Here is a 22,984-nt window from a genome sequence, read left to right on the forward strand (position 1 = left end):
TCTCTCTCTTAGCACCCTCTCTCTCTCTCTCTCTTAGCACCCAACGGTTTTAACACAAACAGTCAAGCGGATCGTAGAATGGTCAAAACACAATCTCCTATTATAGCATTATGAAGCTTTCTCTCTCTCTCTCTCTCTCTCTCTCTCTCTCTCTCTCTCTCTCTCTCTCTCTCTCTCTCTCTCTCTCTCTCTCTCTCTCTCTTCCCACGCTCCATGTCTCTGCCTCCAATTCCTTTCACATTCTATTTCAGTCTAAACTCTCTGTGCTTCTCTCTCTCTCTCTCTCTCTCTCTCTCTCTCTCTCTCTCTCTCTCTCTCTCTCACCACCTCTTTCTCTCTCTCTCTCTCTCTCTCTCTCTCTCTCTCTCTCTCTCTCTCTCTCTCTCTCTCTCTCTCTCTCTCTCTCTCTCTCTCTCTCTCTCTCTCTCTCTCTCTCTCCCTCATCTTCACCCCCTCTTTCTCTCAGTCTCAGAGTGAAGGAGTGTTTGAACTGTCAGTTCTTCATGCAGTAGCCTCTTTATCATTGGGGATGTTCACCAATCTTTTCTGGGCTGTGCTGTATTAAATGCATACCAACCAGCCTACAAAACACACAGACATAAAGACCCCTTGAATTTTTCCACATATGTTACGTTACAGCCTTATTCTAAAATTGATTAAATATATTTGTTTCCTCAGTCTATACACAATACCACATAACGACAAAGTGAAAATGTATTAACATTTATTAATGTTAATGTTAATGTACATAAGTATTTACACCATTTGCCATGAGAATCGAAATTGACCTCCGGTGCATCCTGTTTCCATTGATCATCCTTTTGATGTTTCTCCAACTTGATTGGAGTCCACCTGTGTTAAATACAATTGATTGGACATGATTTGGAAAGGCACACACCTGTCTATATAAGGTCCCACAGTTGACAGTGCATTTCAGAGCAAAAACCAAGCCATGAGGTCGAAGGAGCTCCGTGACAAGATTGTGTTGAGGCACAGATCTGGGGAAGGGTATCAATCAGACCTTACATTTACATTTACATTTAAGTCATTTAGCAGACGCTCTTATCCAGAGCGACTTACAAATTGGTGCATTCACCTTATGACATCCAGTGGAACAGTCACTTTACAATAGTGTATCTAAATCTTAAAGGGGGGTGAGAGTGATTACTTATCCTATCCTAGGTATTCCTTAAAGAGGTGGGGTTTCAGGTGTCTCCGGAAGGTGGTGATTGACTCCGCTGTCCTGGCGTCGTGAGGGAGTTTGTTCCACCATTGGGGGGCCAGAGCAGCGAACAGTTTTGACTGGGCTGAGCGGGAGCTGTACTTCCTCAGTGGTAGGGAGGCGAGCAGGCCAGAGGTGGATGAACGCAGTGCCCTTGTTTGGGTGTAGGGCCTGATCAGAGCTTGGAGGTACTGAGGTGCCGTTCCCCTCACAGCTCCGTAGGCAAGCACCATGGTCTTGTAGCGGATGCGAGCTTCAACTGGAAGCCAGTGGAGAGAGCGGAGGAGCGGGGTGACGTGAGAGAACTTGGGAAGGTTGAACACCAGACGGGCTGCGGCGTTCTGGATGAGTTGTAGGGGTTTAATGGCACAGGCAGGGAGCCCAGCCAACAGCGAGTTGCAGTAATCCAGACGGGAGATGACAAGTGCCTGGATTAGGACCTGCCCCGCCTCCTGTGTGAGGCAGGGTCGTACTCTGCGGATGTTGTAGAGCATGAACCTACAGGAACGGGCCACCGCCTTGAAGTTAGTTGAGAACGACAGGGTGTTGTCCAGGATCACGCCAAGGTTCTTGGCGCTCTGGGAGGAGGACACAATGGAGTTGTCAACCGTGATGGCGAGATCATGGAACGGGCAGTCCTTCCCCGGGAGGAAGAGCAGCTCCGTCTTGCCGAGGTTCAGCTTGAGGTGGTGATCCGTCATCCACACTGATATGTCTGCCAGACATGCAGAGATGCGATTCGCCACCTGGTCATCAGAAGGGGGAAAGGAGAAGATTAATTGTGTGTCGTCTGCATAGCAATGATAGGAGAGACCATGTGAGGTTATGACAGAGCCAAGTGACTTGGTGTATAGCGAGAATAGGAGAGGGCCTAGAACAGAGCCCTGGGGGACACCAGTGGTGAGAGCGCGTGGTGAGGAGACAGATTCTCGCCACGCCACCTGGTAGGAGCGACCTGTCAGGTAGGACGCAATCCAAGCGTGCCCAACTCTGAGAGGGTGGAGAGGAGGATCTGATGGTTCACAGTATCGAAGGCAGCCGATAGATCTAGAAGGATGAGAGCAGAGGAGAGAGAGTTAGCTTTAGCAGTGCGGAGCGCCTCCGTGATACAGAGGAGAGCAGTCTCAGTTGAATGACTAGTCTTGAAACCTGACTGATTTGGATCAAGAAGGTCATTCAGAGAGAGATAGCGGGAGAGCTGGCCAAGGACGGCACGTTCAAGAGTTTTGGAGAGAAAAGAAAGAAGGGATGCTGGTCTGTAATTGTTGACATCGGAGGGATCGAGTGTAGGTTTTTTCAGAAGGGGTGCAACTCTCGCTCTCTTGAAGACGGAAGGGACGTAGCCAGCGGTCAGGGATGAGTTGATGAGCGAGGTGAGGTAAGGGAGAAGGTCTCCGGAAATGGTCTGGAGAAGAGAGGAGGGGATAGGGTCAAGCGGGCAGGTTGTTGGGCGGCCGGCCGTCACAAGACGCGAGATTTCATCTGGAGAGAGAGGGGAGAAAGAGGTCAGAGCACAGGGTAGGGCAGTGTGAGCAGAACCAGCAGTGTCGTTTGACTTAGCAAACGAGGATCGGATGTCGTCGACCTTCTTTTCAAAATGGTTGACGAAGTCATCTGCAGAGAGGGAGGAGGGGGAGGGGAGGAGGATTCAGGAGGGAGGATAAGGTGGCAAAGAGCTTCCTAGGGTTAGAGGCAGATGCTTGGAATTTAGAGTGGTAGAAAGTGGCTTTAGCAGCAGAGACAGAGGAGGAAAATGTAGAGACGAGGGAGTGAAAGGATGCCAGGTCCGCAGGGAGGCGAGTTTTCCTCCATTTCCGCTCGGCTGCCCGGAGCCCTGTTCTGTGAGCTCGCAATGAGTCATCGAGCCACGGAGCGGGAGGGGAGGACCGAGCCGGCCTGGAGGATAGGGGACATAGAGAGTCAAAGGATGCAGAGAGGGAGGAGAGGAGGGTTGAGGAGGCAGAATCAGGAGATAGGTTGGAGAAGGTTTGAGCAGAGGGAAGAGATGATAGGATGGAAGAGGAGAGAGTAGCGGGGGAGAGAGAGCGAAGGTTGGGACGGCGCAATACCATCCGAGACCTTCATGGTAGAGTGGCCAGACAGAAGCCACTCCTCAGTAAAAGGCACATGACAGCCCACTTGGTGTTTGCCAAAAAGCACCTAAATGACTCTCAGACCATGAGAAAGAAGATTCTCTGGTCTGATGGAATCAAGATTGAACTCTTTGACCTGAATGCCAAGCGTTACATCTGGAGGAAACCTGGCACCATCCCTACGGTGAAGCATGGTGGTGGCAGCATCAGAGCTTGAGAATCTGCAGAGAAGAATGGGAGAAACTCTCCAAATACAGGTGTGCCAAGCTTGTAGCATCATATCCAAGAAGACTCAAGGCTGTAATCGCTGCCTAAGGTGCTTCAACAAAGTACTAAGTAAATGGTCTGAATACTTATGTAAATGTGCTATTTCCAGTTTATTTATTTTTTTATACATTTGCAAAAATTTCAAAAAATCTGTTTTTGCTTTGTTATTATGGGGTAATAAGGCTGTAATATAACAAAATGTTGAAAAAGTCAAGGGGTCTGAATACTTTCTGAATGCACCATATGTCTTGCTATACCTGTTACCTGTGAGGACTTTTTGGGGACCAACAATTGATTCCCATTCCAAATCCTATTTTCCCTAAACCTTAACCCTTATCCTAACCCTAAACTTAACCCCTAACCGTAAACCTAACCACTAACCCCTAGTCCTAAAATAGCCTTTTTACATGTGAGGACTGGCCGAATGTCCTTACTTACCTGAATTTTAGTTGGTTTACTATTCTTGTGAGGACTCTTGGTACTACCAAGTGTAGTAACACGTGTACACACACACACACACACACACACACACACACACACACACACACACACACACACACACACACACACACACACACACACACACACACACACACACACACACACACACACACACACACACACACACACACACACACACACACACACACACAGTCTTCGGTAGATTGTCATCTTTGTTCCCTAAATGGCTGATGGGTCTTATTTAAATGTAGGGTCTGGATGGTGGTTTTCATTGTTTCAGCTGAGGGGTTTGGCAACGGTTAAAAAACAGATGTTTTTGTAGGTCCGAGGATTGTCGACAGACTCGTAGTGCTGAGAGTGTTTTGATAGAAAGAGAGAGAGTGTGTGTGTGTTTTGTGTGTGTGTGGCAGTTCTCTTTCCCCAGCATGTTATTTATTATAAGTTCTCTCGGACATGTGAACTCCTCCCGTCCACCCTGCAGTCACCGAGGAGGAAAACGTCTAGTCATCATAACCCCAACTGCGGTTGCGCTCCTATCTCCACCAACATGGTATTTACCGGATCAGGGTTTCTCCCAGTACCCCGGATTGGAGCATATTTGTGGCCACTTATTCCATAATAGCTCCCTCTTTTTCTGACAGAAACTAAGCACAACAGCAGGCCTATTTGACTCCCAGCTTGAGCCATATCTGGCCTGTTGTTTATGACAAATATATGACATATTTTCTTGTAGTTCAGGAACAGTATTACGATAGAGTGATCTGTTTTTAGATTCAGCTTCCCTGCAGTTTAATAGTGGTATGTTTTGTTGGTGTGTTTGGTGGTGATGGTGCACTCCTCCTTCTACTAGCCATGCGATTCTTTTCTTCCTTCCTTCTTGAACCAACCTCCTGGTTTTTCAAAAACACGCAATGTCAGTGTCAGTGTCCATAGAGTCCTCACACAATGATGTCAATGAGACATAAGGTTGCCTGGTTACTATGCATTCCTGTCATCTCCCTCCCCATCCAATCAATCTTTGCAATCAAATGGAAAATTAGTAACCTGTTAGGCCTCGAGGTCAAAGGTCAAGTTGTGGGATATGTGGCATGTATTTTGTGGTTGTAAATCCTTCCCTCCTTTGCCACAATCTCCCCTCTGCCCCCCTTGGCTAACATCTCTCTCCTTTCTTTTGTTGCAGGATGGAAGAGTGACGATGGGATGGATGTGAATATGGGCCAGTGGGCCTACACAGGCATGCGTGCCCCTCTCTTCTGCCTGGCCCTGTTGCTGCTGCTGCTCTCCCAGCTTGCCCCCTGCTGCTGCCAGGACAGCCAGAGTTCTCCCCAGGGCCCCGCCGACGGCCCTCGATTTCTCTTCACGCAGTCTGTCTATCATGCCACTGTCTACGAGAACTCGGCAGCGCGAACATACGCCAACAGTAAAGTTAAAATGGGCATCCACCTGGCCCAGCGCTCCTGGGAAATCCGCTACAGGATAACCTCCGGGGATGAAGAAGGCTTCTTTAAAGCAGAGGAGTACATGCTGGGAGATTTCTGCTTCTTACGCATAAGGACTAAAGGCGGCAACGCAGCCATCTTGAATCGAGAAATCCAGGACAGCTACTTACTGACAGTGAAAGCCTCCGTCAAAGGAGAGGTTCTGGAGACCTGGACCAAAGTGACTGTCCAGGTCCTGGACATGAATGACCTCCGACCTCTATTCTCACCCACCACATACTCAGTCACCATCGCAGAAAGCACCCCCCTCAGGACTAGCATAGCACAAGTTACAGCCACTGATGCGGACGTCGGCTCCAACGGGGAATTTTACTACTTCTTTAAGGAGAAAATGGAGCTGTTCGCCGTGCACCCAACTAGCGGTGTGGTCTCCCTCAGCGGGAAACTGAACATTGAGGATCAGAACCGATACGACCTAGAAATCCAGGCGGTGGACCGCGGGATGAAGTTGTATGGCAATAACGGTGTGAGCAGTACGGCCAAGCTCTTTGTGCATGTAGAGCGTGTCAACGAGCATGTGCCAGTCATGAATGTGGTCACCCATGTCCCCTCGTGGTTAGACAAGAACCCTGTGTATGCAGTGGTCACTGTGGAAGACCTGGACGAGGGGTTAAATGGAGAGATTGAGTCCTTGTCTATAGTGGCCGGAGACCCTATGGAGCAGTTCACTTTGGAGAGGTCAGAGGGCAATGAGTTCGCTATCAAGGCGTCTGACCAAGTTGACTGGGAGAACTTCCCTCATGGATATAACCTCACTCTTCAGGCCAAGGACAAGGGTGCCCCACAAAAGTTTTCTTCGGTCAGGGTTGTGCACATCATAGTGAAGAAACCACATGCTGTGGAAGTGAAATTTGAACAGGAGTCGTATGAAATTAGTCTCAATGAAATCTCACCCCCAGGCACGATCGTAAAGGTGGTGAAAATCACCCCTGAGCCAGACGATGCGGAATATATTCTGACCCCCTCGACAGACTCCTCCTACTTCCGGATGAACACCCTAACGGGCGTGATCTCAACTGCTCGCTGGTTCACGGAGTGCACCAAGGACGTGTTTGACCTGGAAGTGGTGGAGGTGGACAGCGAGCTGGGGGTCAAAGTTCGGGTCTCCATCGAGGACGCGAACGACAACACCCCAACATTCACTCAGCTTTCGTACGAGGTGTTCGTCAATGAAAGCGTTCCCATGGGATGGACCGTGCTGGCGGTGTCCGCTGTGGATGGTGATAGCGGGGAGAATGGATACATAACATACAGCATAGCCAGCCTTCAGCCCCTGCCCTTCAAAATCAACCAGTTCTCTGGCATCCTCACCACCACACAGGAGCTGGACTTTGAGTCCTCGTCTGAGAGCTACGTGTTTGTGGTCAGGGCCTCTGACTGGGGTTCCCCCTACAGACGAGAGAGTGAAGTCAACGTAACTGTCCATCTGGAGAATGTGAACGACAACCAACCCTTATTCGAGAAGGTGGCGTGTCAGGGACTAGTCTCTCGGGACTTCCCCATCAATGAGGTAATCACCACTATGTCTGCCATCGACATAGACGAGCTGGAGCTGGTGAAGTACAAGATCCTGGAAGGGAATGAGAGGGGCTTCTTTGACCTGAACCCTGACTCGGGGGTCCTAACCCTACGGAGGTCCCTCTCCACTGCCAGTCCAAAAAATGGAATCTTCAGTTTGAAAATAACCGCCACAGATGGAGAGAACTTCTCCGACCCGATGTTCGTGAACATCTCTATTGTTCATGGGAAATCTTTCCCCAAGAGCTTCAACTGTAGGGAGACCAGAGTCGCCCAAAAGTTAGCTGAGAAATTACTAAATAAGTCCAAAGCTAGAACCAAGCCCAAGATCGAGGAAGGGTTCATTGACCTTTTCTCCGTCAACAGACAGACACCTCAGTTTGATAAGGCCTTTCCCACAGACATATCAGTGCACGAAGACCTAAAGGTTGGGTCCAGTGTCTTCAAGGTCAAGGCCTATGACGGCGACACAGGTTTTAACGGTCAGATGTTGTACGCCATCTCAGATGGAAACACAGATAGCTGTTTCACCATCGACATGGAGAGTGGGCTGATCAGCGTCTTCCTACCCATGGACAGAGAGAAAAGAGACAGATACCTCCTCAACATCACTATCTACGACCTGGGCCTGCCACAGAAAACCGCTTGGCGTCTGCTCACCGTCTACGTAGAAGATGCCAATGACAATGCACCTCAGTTCCTGCAGGAGGGAGGCTATAAAACCTTCATTCCCGAAAACACAGCCATTGGCACCGATGTCATTCAGGTTGAGGCCACTGATAAAGACTTGGGGCCTAATGGAGAGATTGTCTACTCCATCCTGACCAGCACCACCCAGTTTGGCATCAACAGCTCCAACGGGATTGTGTACGTTGCCGGGCAGCTGGACAGGGAGTTCGTCTCCACCTTCAACTTGAAGATTGAGGCTCGTGACCGTGCAGAGAAAGGTAACCAGAAGTTTTCAGTCACCACTTTGAAGATCTCTCTAGAGGACGTTAACGACTGCCCCCCAGTATTCATCCCCAGTGTCTACAATACCCGGGCCCTGGAGGACCTGCCAGTGGGAACCGTGGTGGCCTGGCTCGAGACCCAGGATCCAGACCTTGGCCTGGGTGGCCAGGTTAGATACTCCCTAGTCAATGACTACAACGGGAAGTTCGAGGTGGACAAGGCCAGTGGGGCCATCCGTCTGACCAAGGAGCTGGACTACGAGACGCAACAGTTCTACAACCTCACGGTGAGAGCCAAGGATAAAGGGAGACCTGTCTCTCTCCTGTCTGTCACCTTCGTGGAACTAGAGGTGGTAGATGTAAACGAGAACCTCTACACTCCCTACTTCTCCCACTTCGCCCTCACGGGATCAGTGAAAGAGAGCGCCCGCATTGGGACCACAGTCCTCCAAGTCACGGCCCGGGATGACGATGATGGTAGAGATGGGGAAATCCAGTACTCTATCCGGGACGGGAGTGGACTGGGACGATTCGCCATCGACGAAGAGACGGGTAAGTGCAGATTGCATTAACAAACCTGCTGTTGCATGTAATATCATAGTTTAGATTAGTCTTGATAGTTGGTTTATTCTCTGGATTTATAGACATTAACAGTTGAACATAAAACAGATTACAATTATGCGTTGTGTAGATATGTTAGATTTAATGTTGTGGTGCTAGAGCTACAATATCCCCTTTTACTGACTAATGCTGTGTGTGAGCCATGTGTGTTGCTGGATGATGCTGGACCTTATAAATCCCATCTTGGCTGTGTGTGTGCGAGATGGAGAGAGAGACATGCTCCGGAGGCCAGTCCAGAGGCTGACAAAGAATCTAATTGTGGAGCGGCTGCCGCATTTTGGGCTGGGGTGTTCTTAAGAAGGTTTGGAGCTGTGATTTATAAGCTTAGCTCCAGTCTGGGAGATTGAATTACCACACTGATCTCTTTATTTACATTTAGTGCAGTTGTCATGTCATTTTCGCCTGACCCAGACGTTTGGCTTCTCTCTGCCTTCTTTACCTAAACCGCCTGCCCCTCCTGTTCTACTCGTCTCCCACTCTGGGCTGGAGCTCCGCCAGACCGTCCTGGGAAGCTTGACAGGTCCTTTGTGACATTCTGCTCCGAGGTATTCTAGGATTTTCCTGATTCTATTTATTTAATGGCGGTTCGTGCCCGGCCGTGCGATCTGTCCACTAGGAAGACGAGGAGGGGCAGAGTAGACCGGTTCATTTCCTATCTGAAGGGAGAGGAGGCGGCAGAGTGCCAAGAGGGAGGATTAGGGTTATTATGACCTTGGCCCACGGTGTGTGTTCTACCTCGTGTCCCTCCGCCCCACACACACACTATATAAATCCTACATGAATTATGGCCCAAGAGCAGTTTCCACTTAAAATGGGAAGGGCTTGGAGGAGAGGGAACGGGGGAGAAGAGAGGGGGAGCAGGGGGATAAGAGAGGAGGAGAAGTGGGAGAAGAAACAGGAGATTTTAAACAGCATCACCTTCGTGTCTGACGGAACGGTAAATTATCTTGATGGTTTCAAATTGCCTTTAGATCCCCAGCAAATGGTGCTCCGGGCCCAAGTAATCCTTCATCACACTCTAGGATCGTGTTGTGGAATGAGAATAAGAAAACAGGAGAGAGAGAGAGACATCCACTCCAACCGACTCCTCCTTTAGTATTTCATGCAATTTAGCTGGAAACTGAAAAAGCACAAAAGTGGTCCTCGAACTCAGTCGGAGTCTATAGCCAAGGCCTAGTTGTCTTTTAACTGTTTTGGTTTTAGGGAGGAGTAGCCTAGCTCAGCATGTTTAGCAGTCTGACTCCTTTCTTGTCCTTCAGAGAAACACTCATAAACTCATCCATTAAACTACTGCCGTTTTATAACTACTACTGTTTCTGCTCATGGCAACAATGTTAGTTTGAAGCTATTGATAATAAATGCCTCAGTGTGCAGCTGCCGGCTCATGTTCTGCAGTTTGGTCTCAGCTGAATCGCATTCGGGAATCGTCCCCAGACTTTTCTTCCGACACATTGTTGCTGCTGGCTTCCGGGTTAAGCGGGCGAGACTGTTGGGGAGTTGCATTGATGAGACAAAATCCAAATTGGGGCGATAAATGGGGTAAAATAAAAATATAAAAATAAATCTGTATGTTTAATGTATACCAAACACATGACATTGATTTAGAAGTTGAACAATCCCTACAGCTCTATGCATAAGGACTACTTTTAACAATTTCCACTGAAACGTGTACAGAAAGTAATTTAATGGAGAACCGTGCAGATGCAAACTTTGGTAATGGAATTACGTTTTCCAAAAACGATATAAATAACTGCTCAGAATGAATATTCAAAGATGTCTGCAGAAAGAATGGAGTGTCAGTTATGATATGAAACCTTGAGTTTGAAAGGAAACAACTGGGTTATTGAAATACAGTAAGACTAGTGGATTTATACACAGTTGCAGAATTACCATATGAAGTTACATCATGGGTCCATGAGCTGTACTACACAGCAATGCATTATTCTGCTAGAAAGAGGAGGAAGGGAAGCGCTACTAAGGTACACAATAGTACATTTTGGTAGATAGAAGCTGCTCTTTGTTAAAAGGGGTACATTGGTCATCAAAAAGAAAGGAGGACCAAGGCACTCTTCATATAATTGATTAAAATGCCTTTATTCAAAAGAAATGTTCTATTCGAAATGCTTCGTTTTTTTAAAACCGAAGCGTTTCGGCTGCATGGCCTTCGTCAGGGAGTACAGAAAAAGGAATACAATGTCCTCTTTTGAACAGCTTTTCAATTAGCATTATTCTGGATATGAGTTCCGTGTTTACCATGGCGCCACGAGGTCGCCTAGGCAGAGAGCTCCTGTAAATGTGTTAATATTGGATTGTTTTAATGTTTTTTGCTTGCATTTTTTAGAGACGTTTTAGCTTAATAAATACTGATTATTTATACACTGAGTGTACAAAACATTATGAACACCTGCTCTTTCCATGACATATACTCACCAGGTGAATCCAGGTGAAAGCTATGACCCCTTATTGATGTCACTTGTTAAAGCCACTTCAATCAGTGTAGATGAAGGGGCGGAGACAAGTTAAGAAGGATTTTTAAGCCTGGAGACAATTGAGACATGGATTGTGTCTGTGTGCCAGTGTGCCAGTTAGAGGGTGAATGGGTAAGACAAAAGATTTAAGTGCCTTTGAACTGGGTATAGTAGTAAAGTGGGCTCTAAAATGACTGGCACCCCTGACTGGCACAAACAATGCTTAAACAAATATAAACAATATAATTATAGAGAGAAACTCAAAATACCAATATGTGATAAATACTGTACTTTATTGCTGTTTCAATGGAACCAACCAAAATCATTCAATTATTTAATACAAAATTAATTTGACCAAAATCAAGGTTTCATAATTATTGGCACTCCTCATTTAGTACTTAGTGCAACCACCTCTGGCAAGGATAACGGCATGGAGTCTTTTCCTGTAATATTTGACAAGGTTAAGGAACACATTTGTAGGGATTTTGGACCATTCCTCTATGCAGATTCTTTCAAGATCCTTCACATTCTTGGGTTTGTGCTGATCAACTGGCCTCTTCCACTCAGCCCACAGGTTTTCCATTGGATTGAGGTCCAGCGACTGAGATGGTCATGGCAGAACATTGATTTTGTTGTCACAGAACCCTTTCTGTGTGGATCTTGAGGTATGTTTTGGGTCATTGTCTTGTTGGAAAGTCCACCTACGGCCATGTCCCAGCGTTCTGATAGAGGCAACCAGATTGTCAGCCAAAATTGCCTGATACTTGGTAGAATTGTTTTTTTTTCTTCCATTTTTTATTTGAAACTGTAGATGGCACAGACTAGGACATCACAGAGGCTTGTTATAGTTCTGACTGGATTTCACTCTCCAAGGTGAGACTAACCCAATAATCCATGTGCAGAGAGTCTCTGGCGCCTTAGCGAGATCTAGCGGATGTCGGCTTCACCCAGGTAGGTGCTACATGTTGTCTGATGAGTATCTACCCATGGACTCTGCGGAAAAGCTGGGAATGGCAAGGGCTGGCTTGATGATCCAGACCTGTCTTATTGACTTGACCCCCCCCCCCCACTCCTGCTGGATGTGACCACTGATTCCCTCATACTTAAGCCTGCTTCAGGGCATCAGAGGGCCTGAGAACAGTTTACATTTTTTATTTTTTTATTTCACCTTTATTTAACCAGGTAGGCTAGTTGAGAACTAGTTCTCATTTACAACTGCGACCTGGCCATGATAAAGCAAAGCAGTTCGACACATACAACAACACAGAGTTACACATGGAATAAACAAACATACAGTCAATAATACAGTATAAAAAGTATATATACGGTGTGTGCAAATGTGGTAAGATAAGGGAGGTAAGGCAATAAATAGGCCATGGTGGTGAAGTAATTACAATTTACCAATTAAACACTGGAGTGATAGATGTGCAGAAGATGAATGTGGAAGTAGAGATACTGGGTTGCAAAAGAGGAAGATAAATAAATAAAGACAGTATGGGGATGAGGTAGTTGGATGGGCTATTAACAGATGTGCTGACAATGGTGCTTAAAGCTAGTGAGGGAGATATGAGTCTCCAGCTTCAGTGATTTTTGCAGTTTGTTCCAGTCATTGGCAGCAGAGAACTGGAAGGAAAGGCGGCCAAAGGAGGAATTGGATTTGGGGGTGACCAATGAGATATACCTGCTGGAGCGCGTGCTACGGGTGGGTGCTGCTATGGTGACCAGTGAGCTGAGATAAGGTGGGACTTTACCTAGCAGAGACTTGTAGATGACCTGGAGCCAGTGGGTTTGGCGACGAGTATGAAGTGAGGGCCAGCCAACGAGAGCGTACAGGTTGCAGTGGTAGGTAGTATATGGGGCTTTGGTGACAAAACGGATGGCATTGTGATAGACTGCATCCAATTTGTTGAGTAGAGTGTTGGAGGCTATTTTGTAGATGACATTGCCAAAGTCGAGGATTGGTAGGATGGTCAGTTTTATGAGGGTATGTTTGGCAGCATGAGTGAAGGATGCTTTGTTGCGAAAAAGGAAGCGAATTCTTGCAGCGGCGTTCGTCTGCTGAATGAAGAGAGTCGGACCGAAATGCAGCGTTTAGGTTACTCATGACTTTAATGAAAGAATCGCGGTACATGAAATAACTGAAACTGAATACAAAAACAACAGAACGGAACGTGAAACTAATTACAGCCTATCTGGTGACTACAACACAGAGACAGGAACAAACACCCATGAAATACAAAGCGAACTCAGGCTACCTAAATACGGTTCCCAATCCGAGACAACGAGAATCACCTGACTCCAATTGAGAACCGCCTCAGGCAGCCAAGCCTAACTAGACACACCCCTAATCATACACAATCCCAATGCTAATAAAACCCCAATACGAAACACAACATATAAACCCATGTCACACCCTGGCCTACCCAAACATATAACAAAAACACAAAATACAATGACCAAGGCGTGACAATTCTAGATTTAATTTTGGATTGGAGATGCTTAATGTGAGTCTGGAAGGAGAGTTTACAGTCTAGCCAGACACCTAGGTATTTGTAGTTGTCCACATATTCTAAGTTAGAACCATCCAGAGTAGTGATGCTAGTCGGTGAGATTGAGGGTATCAAGCTTAGATTGTAGGATGGCTGGGGTGTTAACCTCTTGGTCCTACCTGGCACGCAGGCGTCCCATGTAGACATCTGGAAATACAAATGCGCTACGCTAAATGCTAATAGTACTAGTTAAAACTCAGACGTTCATTAAAATACACATGCAGGGTATTGAATTAAAGCTACACTCGTTGTGAATCCAGGCAACAAGTCAGATTTTTAAAATGCTTTTCGTCGAAAGCATGAGAAGCTATTATCGGATAGCATGTAACACCCCAAAAGACCCGCAGGGGATGTAAACAAAATAATTAGCATAGTCGGCGCTACACAAACCGCACAATAAAATATAAAACATTCATTACCTTTGACCATCTTCTTTGTTGGCACTCCTGGATGTCCCATAATCACTATTGGGTCTTTTTTTCGATTAAATCGGTCCATATATAGCCTAGATATCGATCTATGAAGACTGTGTGATAAACGAAAAAAAATAGCGTTTCATAACGTAACGTCATTTTTTTAAATTAAAAAAGTCGACGATAAACTTTCACAAAACACCTCGAAATACTTTTGTAATTGTAACGGCGTTCGACTGTTGAAGGAAGAGCGTCGGACCGAAATGCAGCGTGTTGGTTACTCATGACTTTAATGAATGAAATGCGGTACATGAAATAACTGAAAGACGAAAACAACAAACGGAACGTGAAACTATTACAGCCTATCTGGTGAACACTACACAAAGACAGGAACAATCACCCACGAAATACAAAGCGAAACTATGGCTCCCTAAATACGGTTCCCAATCAGAGACAACGAGAATCACCTGACTGATTGAGAATCGCCTCAGGCAGCCAAGCCTATACAACACCCCTAATCAGCCGCGATCCCAAATAATAACAAACCCCAATACGAAAACAACATATAAACCCATGTCACACCCTGGCCTACCCAAACATATAACAAAAACACAAAATACAATGACCAGGGCGTGACAGTAATGCAACTTTAGGTATTAGTACATGTTAATAAGCGATAAAATTCATCATGATGCGATGTAAATTCTATAGGTGTCCGTCTGAAAAAAATGTCAGTGTAACGTCGTTCGTCTGTTGAATGAAGAGAGTCAGACCGAAATGCAGCGTGTAGGTTATTCATGACTTTAATGAAGGAATTGCGGTACATGAAATAACTGAAATACGAAAACAACAAACGGAACGTGAAACCTATTACAGCCTATCTGGTGAACACTACACAGAGACAGCAACAAACACCCACAAAATACAAAGCGAACTCAGGCTACCTAAATACGGTTCCCAATCAGAGACAACGATAAGCACCTGACTCCAATTGAGAATCGCCTCAGGCAGCCAAGCCTATACAACACCCCTAATTAGCCGCAATCCCAAATAATACAAACCCCAATACGAATACAACATATAAACCCATGTCACACCCTGGCCTACCCAAACATATACCAAAAACACAAAATACAATGACCAAGGCGTGACAGAACCCCCCCCCCCCCCCCTAAGGTTCGGACTCCCGGACGCACCTCAAGAGCATAGGGAGGGTCCGGGTGGGCGTCTGTCCATGGTGGCGGTTCTGGCTCGGAACGTGGACCCCACTCCATAAATGTCCTAGTTCCTCCCCTTCGCGTCCTGGGATCATCCACCTTTCTCCGCGGACCATGGCCTAATAGTCCTCACCCAGATCCCCACATAACTGAAGAGCAGCTCGTGACAGAGGGGCAGCTCGGGACAGAGGGGCAGCTCGGGACAGAGGGGCAGCTCGGGACAGAGGGGCAGCTCGGGACAGAGGGGCATCTCAGGACAGAGGGGCAGCCCGGGACAGAGGGGCAGCCCGGGACTGAGGGGCAGCTCGGGACAGAAGCAGCCTGGTACTGAGGGGAAGCCCGGTACAGAGGGGAAGCCCGGTACTGAGGGGAAGCCCGGTACTGAGAGGCAGCCCAGTACTGAGAGGAAGCCCAGTACTGAGAGGAAGCTCAGTACTGAGAGGAAGCTCAGGCAGGTAGTAGGCTCCGGTAAATCCTGGCTGGCTGGTGGAACTGGATGATTCAGGTTGTCTGGCCGATCTAGAAGATCTTGGCAGACTGGCACTTCTGACGGATCCTGGCAGACTGGTGACGCTGGACCGACTGGCGGCGCTGGGCAGACTGGCGGCGTTGGGCAGACTGGGAGCACTGGGCAGACTGGGAGTACTGGGCAGACTGGGAGCACTGGCCGCGCTGGGCAGACTGGGAGCACTGGCCGCGCTGGGCAGACTGGGAGCACTGGCCGCGCTGGGCCGACTGGGAGCACTGGCCGCGCTGGACAGACAGGAGACTCCGGCAGGGCAGGAGAGGAGAAAGGCTCTGGCTGCGCTAAACAGGCGGGAGACTCCGGCAGCGCAGGAGAGGAGAAAAGCTCTGGCTGCGCTAAACAGGCGGGAGACTCCAACAGCGCAGGAGAGGAGAAAAGCGCTGGCTGCGCTGAACAGGCGAGGCGCACTGGAGGCCTGGTGCGTGGTGCTGGAACTGGTGGTACTGGCGTGAGGACACGCACAGGAAGCCTGGTGCGGGGAGCTGCTACCGGAGGACTGGTGTGTAGAGGTGGCTCTGGATAGACCGGACCGTGCAGGCGCACTGGAGCTCTTGAGCACCGAGCCTGCCCAAGCTTACCTGGCTCGATGCCCACTCTAGCCCGGCCAATAGGAAGGGCTGGTATGTGCCGCAGCTGGCTCTGCACCCGCACTGGAAACACCATGCGCTCCATAGCATAACACGGTGCCTGCCCGGTCTCTCTAGCCCAACGGTGAGCACAGGGAGTATGCGCAGGTCTCCTACCTGGCATAACTATTCTCCCTTCTAGCCCCTCCCAATAATTTTTCTGGGCTGTTTTTCCGGTTTCCAACCGCGTCGCCGTGCTGCCTCCTCATACCTGCGCCTCTCCGCTTTAGCCGGGTCTATTTCATCCTTGGGACGGCGATATTCTCCCGGCTGCGCCCAGGGTCCTTTACCGTCTAATATCATCTCCCAAGACCAGAAATCCTCATATTGCTGCTCCTCACAATTAACAGGGAGAGTAGGCTCAGGTCTGACTCCTGACTCAGCCACTCTCTCTCTGCGCTCTCCCCCATTACTTTCGGTTTTCGCTCTGCGTCGCCGTGTTTTCCTCTTAGACTCCATTAGCCTGTAGCCCTCTTCGCACTGCTGAAGCAAATCCCAGGCGGGCTCCTGCACTCGCTCTGGGTCGGCCGCCCACCTGTCGATTTCTTCCCACGTAGTATACTCCATGCTTCTGCTGTCCATAACGTCGTCCTTTAGCTCCTGCCAGTTCACACGCTGCTCGGTCTGTGAGTGGTGGGTGTTTCTGTAACGTCGTTCGTCTGTTGAATGAAGAGAGTCAGACCGAAATGCAGCGTGTAGGTTATTCATGACTTTAATGAAGGAATTGCGGTACATGAAATAACTGAAATACGAAAACAACAAATGGAACGTGAAACCTATTACAGCCTATCTGGTGAACACTACACAGAGACAGGAACAAACACCCACAAAATACAAAGCGAACTCAGGCTACCTAAATACGGTTCCCAATCAGAGACAACGATAAGCACCTGACTCCAATTGAGAATCGCCTCAGGCAGCCAAGCCTATACAACACCCCTAATTAGCCGCAATCCCAAATAATACAAACCCCAATACGAATACAACATATAAACCCATGTCACACCCTGGCCTACCCAAACATATACCAAAAACACAAAATACAATGACCAAGGCGTGACAGTCAGGAGAAATCTCAACCAAAACATCCGGTCGGAGATCGGAGGGAATCGGTTCCCTTGTGTCGGTTTGACCAAGAATCAAAGCCGAAGCAAATGACAAAACTCTAGACATCGTGTGGAAGCTGTAGGTACTGCAAGCCTCGTCCTCATTTAATCCGGTTCACCTTTAACAATTCCTGGAAGTGGCGCATGGACATTTATTTCAATTTTCAGTGATCAGATTTTCCTGCACTTTTCGATGAAACGCACGTTCTGTTATAGTCACAGCAGTGATTTAACCAGTTTTATAAACGTCTGAGTGTTTTCTATCCACACATACTAATCATATGCATATACTATATTCCTGGCATGAGCAGCAGGGCGCTGAAATGTTGCGCAATTTTTAACAGAATGTTCGAAAAAGTAGGGGGTAGGAGTAACAGGTTAAGCATGTCCCAGTTTAGGTCACCTAGCAGCACGAGCTCTGAAGATAGATGGGGGCAATCAATTCACATATGTTGTCCAGGGCACAGCTGGGGGCAGAGGGTTTGTTTATGGAAAGGTAGATTTTTAAAAGTAGGAGCTCGAATTGTCTGGGCACAGAGCTGGATAATAAGACAATAATAATTTACATTTACATTTACATTTAAGTCATTTAGCAGACGCTCTTATCCAGAGCGACTTACAAATTGGTGCATTCACCTTATGACATCCAGTGGGACAGTCACTTAACAATAGTGCATCTAAAACTTAGGGGGGGGTGGGGTGAGAGGGATTACTTAACCTATCCTAGGTATTCCTTAAAGAGGTGGGGTTTCAGGTGTCTCCGGAAGGTGGTGATTGACTCCGCTGTCCTGGCGTCGTGAGGGAGTTTGTTCCACCATTGGGGGCCAGGGCAGCGAACAGTTTTGACTGGGCTGAGCGGGAGCTGTACTTCCTCAGTGGTAGGGAGGCGAGCAGGCCAGAGGTGGATGAACGCAGTGCCCTTGTTTGGGTGTAGGGCCTGATCAGAGCCTGGAGGTACTGAGGTGCCGTTCCCCTCACAGCTCCGTAGGCAAGCACCATGGTCTTGTAGCGGATGCGAGCTTCAACTGGAAGCCAGTGGAGAGAACGGAGGAGCGGGGTGACGTGAGAGAACTTGGGAAGGTTGAACACCAGACGGGCTGCGGCGTTCTGGATGAGTTGAAGGGGTTTAATGGCACAGGCAGGGAGCCCAGCCAACAGCGAGTTGCAGTAATCCAGACGGGAGATGACAAGTGCCTGGATTAGGACCTGCGCCGCTTCCTGTGTGAGGCAGGGTCGTACTCTGCGGATGTTGTAGAGCATGAACCTACAGGAACGGGCCACCGCCTTGATGTTAGTTGAGAACGACAGGGTGTTGTCCAGGATCACGCCAAGGTTCTTGGCGCTCTGGGAGGAGGACACAATGGAGTTGTCAACCGTGATGGCGAGATCATGGAACGGGCAGTCCTTCCCCGGGAGGAAGAGCAGCTCCGTCTTGCCGAGGTTCAGCTTGAGGTGGTGATCCGTCATCCACACTGATATGTCTGCCAGACATGCAGAGATGCGATTCGCCACCTGGTCATCAGAAGGGGGAAAGGAGAAGATTAATTGTGTGTCGTCTGCATAGCAATGATAAGAGAGACCATGTGAGGTTATGACAGAGCCAAGTGACTTGGTGTATAGCGAGAATAGGAGAGGGCCAAGAACAGAGCCCTGGGGGACACCAGTGGTGAGAGCGCGTGGTGAGGAGACAGATTCTCGCCACGCCACCTGGTAGGAGCGACCTGTCAGGTAGGACGCAATCCAAGCGTGGGCCGCGCCGGAGATGCCCAACTCGGAGAGGGTGGAGAGGAGGATCTGATGGTTCACAGTATCGAAGGCAGCCGATAGATCTAGAAGGATGAGAGCAGAGGAGAGAGAGTTAGCTTTAGCAGTGCGGAGCGCCTCCGTGATACAGAGGAGAGCAGTCTCAGTTGAATGACTAGTCTTGAAACCTGACTGATTTGGATCAAGAAGGTCATTCAGAGAGAGATAGCGGGAGAGCTGGCCAAGGACGGCACGTTCAAGAGTTTTGGAGAGAAAAGAAAGAAGGGATACTGGTCTGTAATTGTTGACATCGGAGGGATCGAGTGTAGGTTTTTTCAGAAGGGGTGCAACTCTCGCTCTCTTGAAGACGGAAGGGACGTAGCCAACGGTCAGGGATGAGTTGATGAGCGAGGTGAGGTAAGGGAGAAGGTCTCCGGAAATGGTCTGGAGAAGAGAGGAGGGGATAGGGTCAAGCGGGCAGGTTGTTGGGCGGCCGGCCGTCACAAGACGCGAGATTTCATCTGGAGAGAGAGGGGAGAAAGAGGTCAGAGCACAGGGTAGGGCAGTGTGAGCAGAACCAGCGGTGTCGTTTGACTTAGCAAACGAGGATCGGATGTCGTCGACCTTCTTTTCAAAATGGTTGACGAAGTCATCTGCAGAGAGGGAGGAGGGGGAGGGGGCGGAGGATTCAGGAGGGAGGAGAAGGTGGCAAAGAGCTTCCTAGGGTTAGAGGCAGATGCTTGGAATTTAGCGTGGTAGAAAGTGGCTTTAGCAGCAGAGACAGAGGAGGAAAATGTAGAGAGGAGGGAGTGAAAGGATGCCAGGTCCGCAGGGATGCGAGTTTTCCTCCATTTCCGCTCGGCTGCCCGGAGCCCTGTTCTGTGAGCTCGCAATGAGTCATCGAGCCACGGAGCGGGAGGGGAGGACCGAGCCGGCCTGGAGGATAGGGGACATAGAGAGTCAAGGGATGCAGAGAGGGAGGAGAGGAGGGTTGAGGAGGCAGAATCAGGAGATAGGTGGGAGAAGGTTTGAGCGGAGGGAAGAGATGATAGGATGGAAGAGGAGAGAGTAGCGGGGAGAGAGAGCGAAGGTTGGGACGGCGCGATACCATCCGAGTAGGGGCAGTGTGGGAGGTGTTGGATGAGAGCGAGAGGGAAAAGGATACAAGGCAGTGGTCGGAGACTTGGAGGGGAGTTGCAATGAGGTTAGTGGAAGAACAGCATCTAGTAAAGATGAGGTCGAGCGTATTGCCTGCCTTGTGAGTAGGGGGGAAGGTGAGAGGGTGAGGTCAAAAGAGGAGAGGAGTGGAAAGAAGGAGGCAGAGAGGAAAGAGTCAAAGGTAGACGTGGGGAGGTTAAAGTCGCCCAGAACTGTGAGAGGTGAGCCGTCCTCAGGAAAGGAGCTTATCAAGGCATCAAGCTCATTGATGAACTCTCCGAGGGAACCTGGAGGGCGATAAATGATAAGGATGTTAAGCTTGAAAGGGCTAGTAACTGTGACAGCATGGAATTCAAAGGAGGCGATAGACAGATGGGTAAGGGGAGAAAGAGAGAATGACCACTTGGGAGAGATGAGGATCCCGGTGCCACCACCCCGCTGACCAGACGCTCTCGGGGTGTGCGAGAACACGTGGGCGGACGAAGAGAGAGCAGTAGGAGTAGCAGTGTTGTCTGTGGTGATCCATGTTTCCGTCAGTGCCAAGAAGTCGAGGGACTGGAGGGAGGCATAGGCTGAGATGAACTCTGCCTTGTTGACCGCAGATTGGCAGTTCCAGAGGCTACCGGAGACCTGGAACTCCACGTGGGTCGTGCGCGCTGGGACCACCAGAGTAGGGTGGCCGCGGCCACGCGGTGAGGAGCGTTTGTATGGTCTGTGCAGAGAGGAGAGAACAGGGATAAACAGACACATAGTTGACAGGCTACAGAAGAGGCTACGTTAATATTATAAGAACTCTGCAGGCTATCTTTGCAGTAGATTGCAACTCCGCCCCCTCTGGCAGTTCTATCTTGTCGGAAAATGTTGTAGTTGGGGATGGAAATTTCATGGTTTTTGGTGGTTTTCCTAAACCAGGATTCAGACACGGCTCGGACAGAGTGGCAGAGTTTGCCAAAGCAGTGAATAAAACAAATTCAGGGAGGAGGCTTCTAATGTTAACATGAAACCAAGGCTTTTACAGTCACAGAAGTCAACAAATTAGAGCACCTGGGGAATGGGAGTGGAGTTAGACACTGCAGGGCCTGGATTAAACTTTACATCACCAGAGGAACAGAGGAGGAGTAGGATAAGGGTACGGCAAAAGGGTATCAGAACTGATTGTCTAGTTCGTTCAGAACAGAGAGTAAAATGAGCAGGTTTCTGGGCACGATAGAATAGATTCAATGCTTACTGTACAGACAAAGGTATGGTAGGATGTGAATACATTGGAGGTAAACCTAGGCATTGTGTGATAATTTGAGAGATATTGTCTCTAGAAACATTTAAACCAGTTGATGTCACCGCATGTGTGGGAGGTGGAACTAAAGGGTTGGTTAAGCCATATTGAGCAGGGCTTGAGGTTCTATAGTGAATTAAGACAATAATCACTAACCAGAACAGCAATGGACAAGGCATATTGACATTAGGAGAGTCATGCATAGCCGAGTGATCATAGGGGTCCAGTGTGTAGTTAGGCTGGCTGGAGACACAGCGATTCAGACAGCTAGCGGGCCGGGGCTAGCAAGCTAGCAGAAGGGCCTTAGAGGGACTTCGTGACGGATGAAGGCTGTTATAGCCCTTCGTGCAGTCACGTCGATTAGACCAGTCGTGACGGAGTAGTAGGGTTCCGTGTAGCAAAGGGGTTCAGTCCAATTGGCAAATTAGGTATAGTGGCCCAAGAAATTGGCCGGTGGACCTATTCAGCTAACAGTCTGATATGCTATAGACAGCTCGCGGGCCACAGGTAGCAGGCTAGCAGATGGGCATTCAGGAGACGTCGCGACGGAGGGACCTGTTGCAGAAAGAACCCTCGGGCAGATTGCGTCGGTAGTCCAGTCGTGAAGGAGCTCCGTACCTGCAGTAAAAGGGGTCTGGACCAATTGCCAAAATAAGTATTGTAGAGTGGCTGATGGACCTCTTCAACTAGCCGGGAGATGGGCCTAGCATGGGCTAGCTCCAGGCTAATTGGTGCTTGCTTCGAGACAGACGTTAGCCGGGAGTAGCCACTCGTATTGCAGCTAGATAGCTGCAATGATCCAGGTAAAAAAGGTTCAGAGCTTGCGATAGGAAGCCGCGGATATGGAGAGAAAATAGGTCCAGTGTACTCTGGTTTGAATCGCTTTGTGCAAATTGGCGAGAGTTTTACGAGCTAAAGGTTAGCTGATGACCGCAAGCAGTGGTTAGCTGACTACTAGCTAGTAGCAGGTTAGCTGGCTAGCTTCTCATAGGGGAATCGGGTTCAGAAGTAAAGAAAAATACTTTAGAAAAAGCAGATCCACACCACATTGGATGAGGCGGGTTGCAGGAGAGTATTTTGAAGTTGAGGTTTAGAAAAATATAAAAAAGGATATGCTAACAAAAATATATAAAAATATATATACATGGGACACGACAGGACGAGGACAAAGACGACTGACTGCTACGCCGTCTTGGCAGAGGAGAGTGCTGAGCGAGGAGAGTGAAGGCTCTTGACTGACTTTCAGGGGACTATTGTAGGCGTGGCCTATGTG

General features: G+C 48.7%; 1 protein-coding gene across 1 annotated transcript in view; it reads left to right on the forward strand.

Annotated features, from left to right (window-relative positions):
• The window catches only part of LOC124006375 (protocadherin Fat 3-like), a 378,106-nt gene that overhangs the window by 115,133 nt on the left and 239,989 nt on the right, over positions 1-22,984 (forward strand). The window contains 1 exon segment of the mRNA XM_046316357.1: positions 5,225-8,563. Coding sequence (XP_046172313.1) covers positions 5,245-8,563 — 3,319 coding nt within the window. The 5' untranslated portion in view covers positions 5,225-5,244.

This window comes from Oncorhynchus gorbuscha, linkage group LG19, assembly GCF_021184085.1.
Source record: "Oncorhynchus gorbuscha isolate QuinsamMale2020 ecotype Even-year linkage group LG19, OgorEven_v1.0, whole genome shotgun sequence".
Classification (NCBI taxonomy): Eukaryota; Metazoa; Chordata; class Actinopteri; order Salmoniformes; family Salmonidae; genus Oncorhynchus; species Oncorhynchus gorbuscha.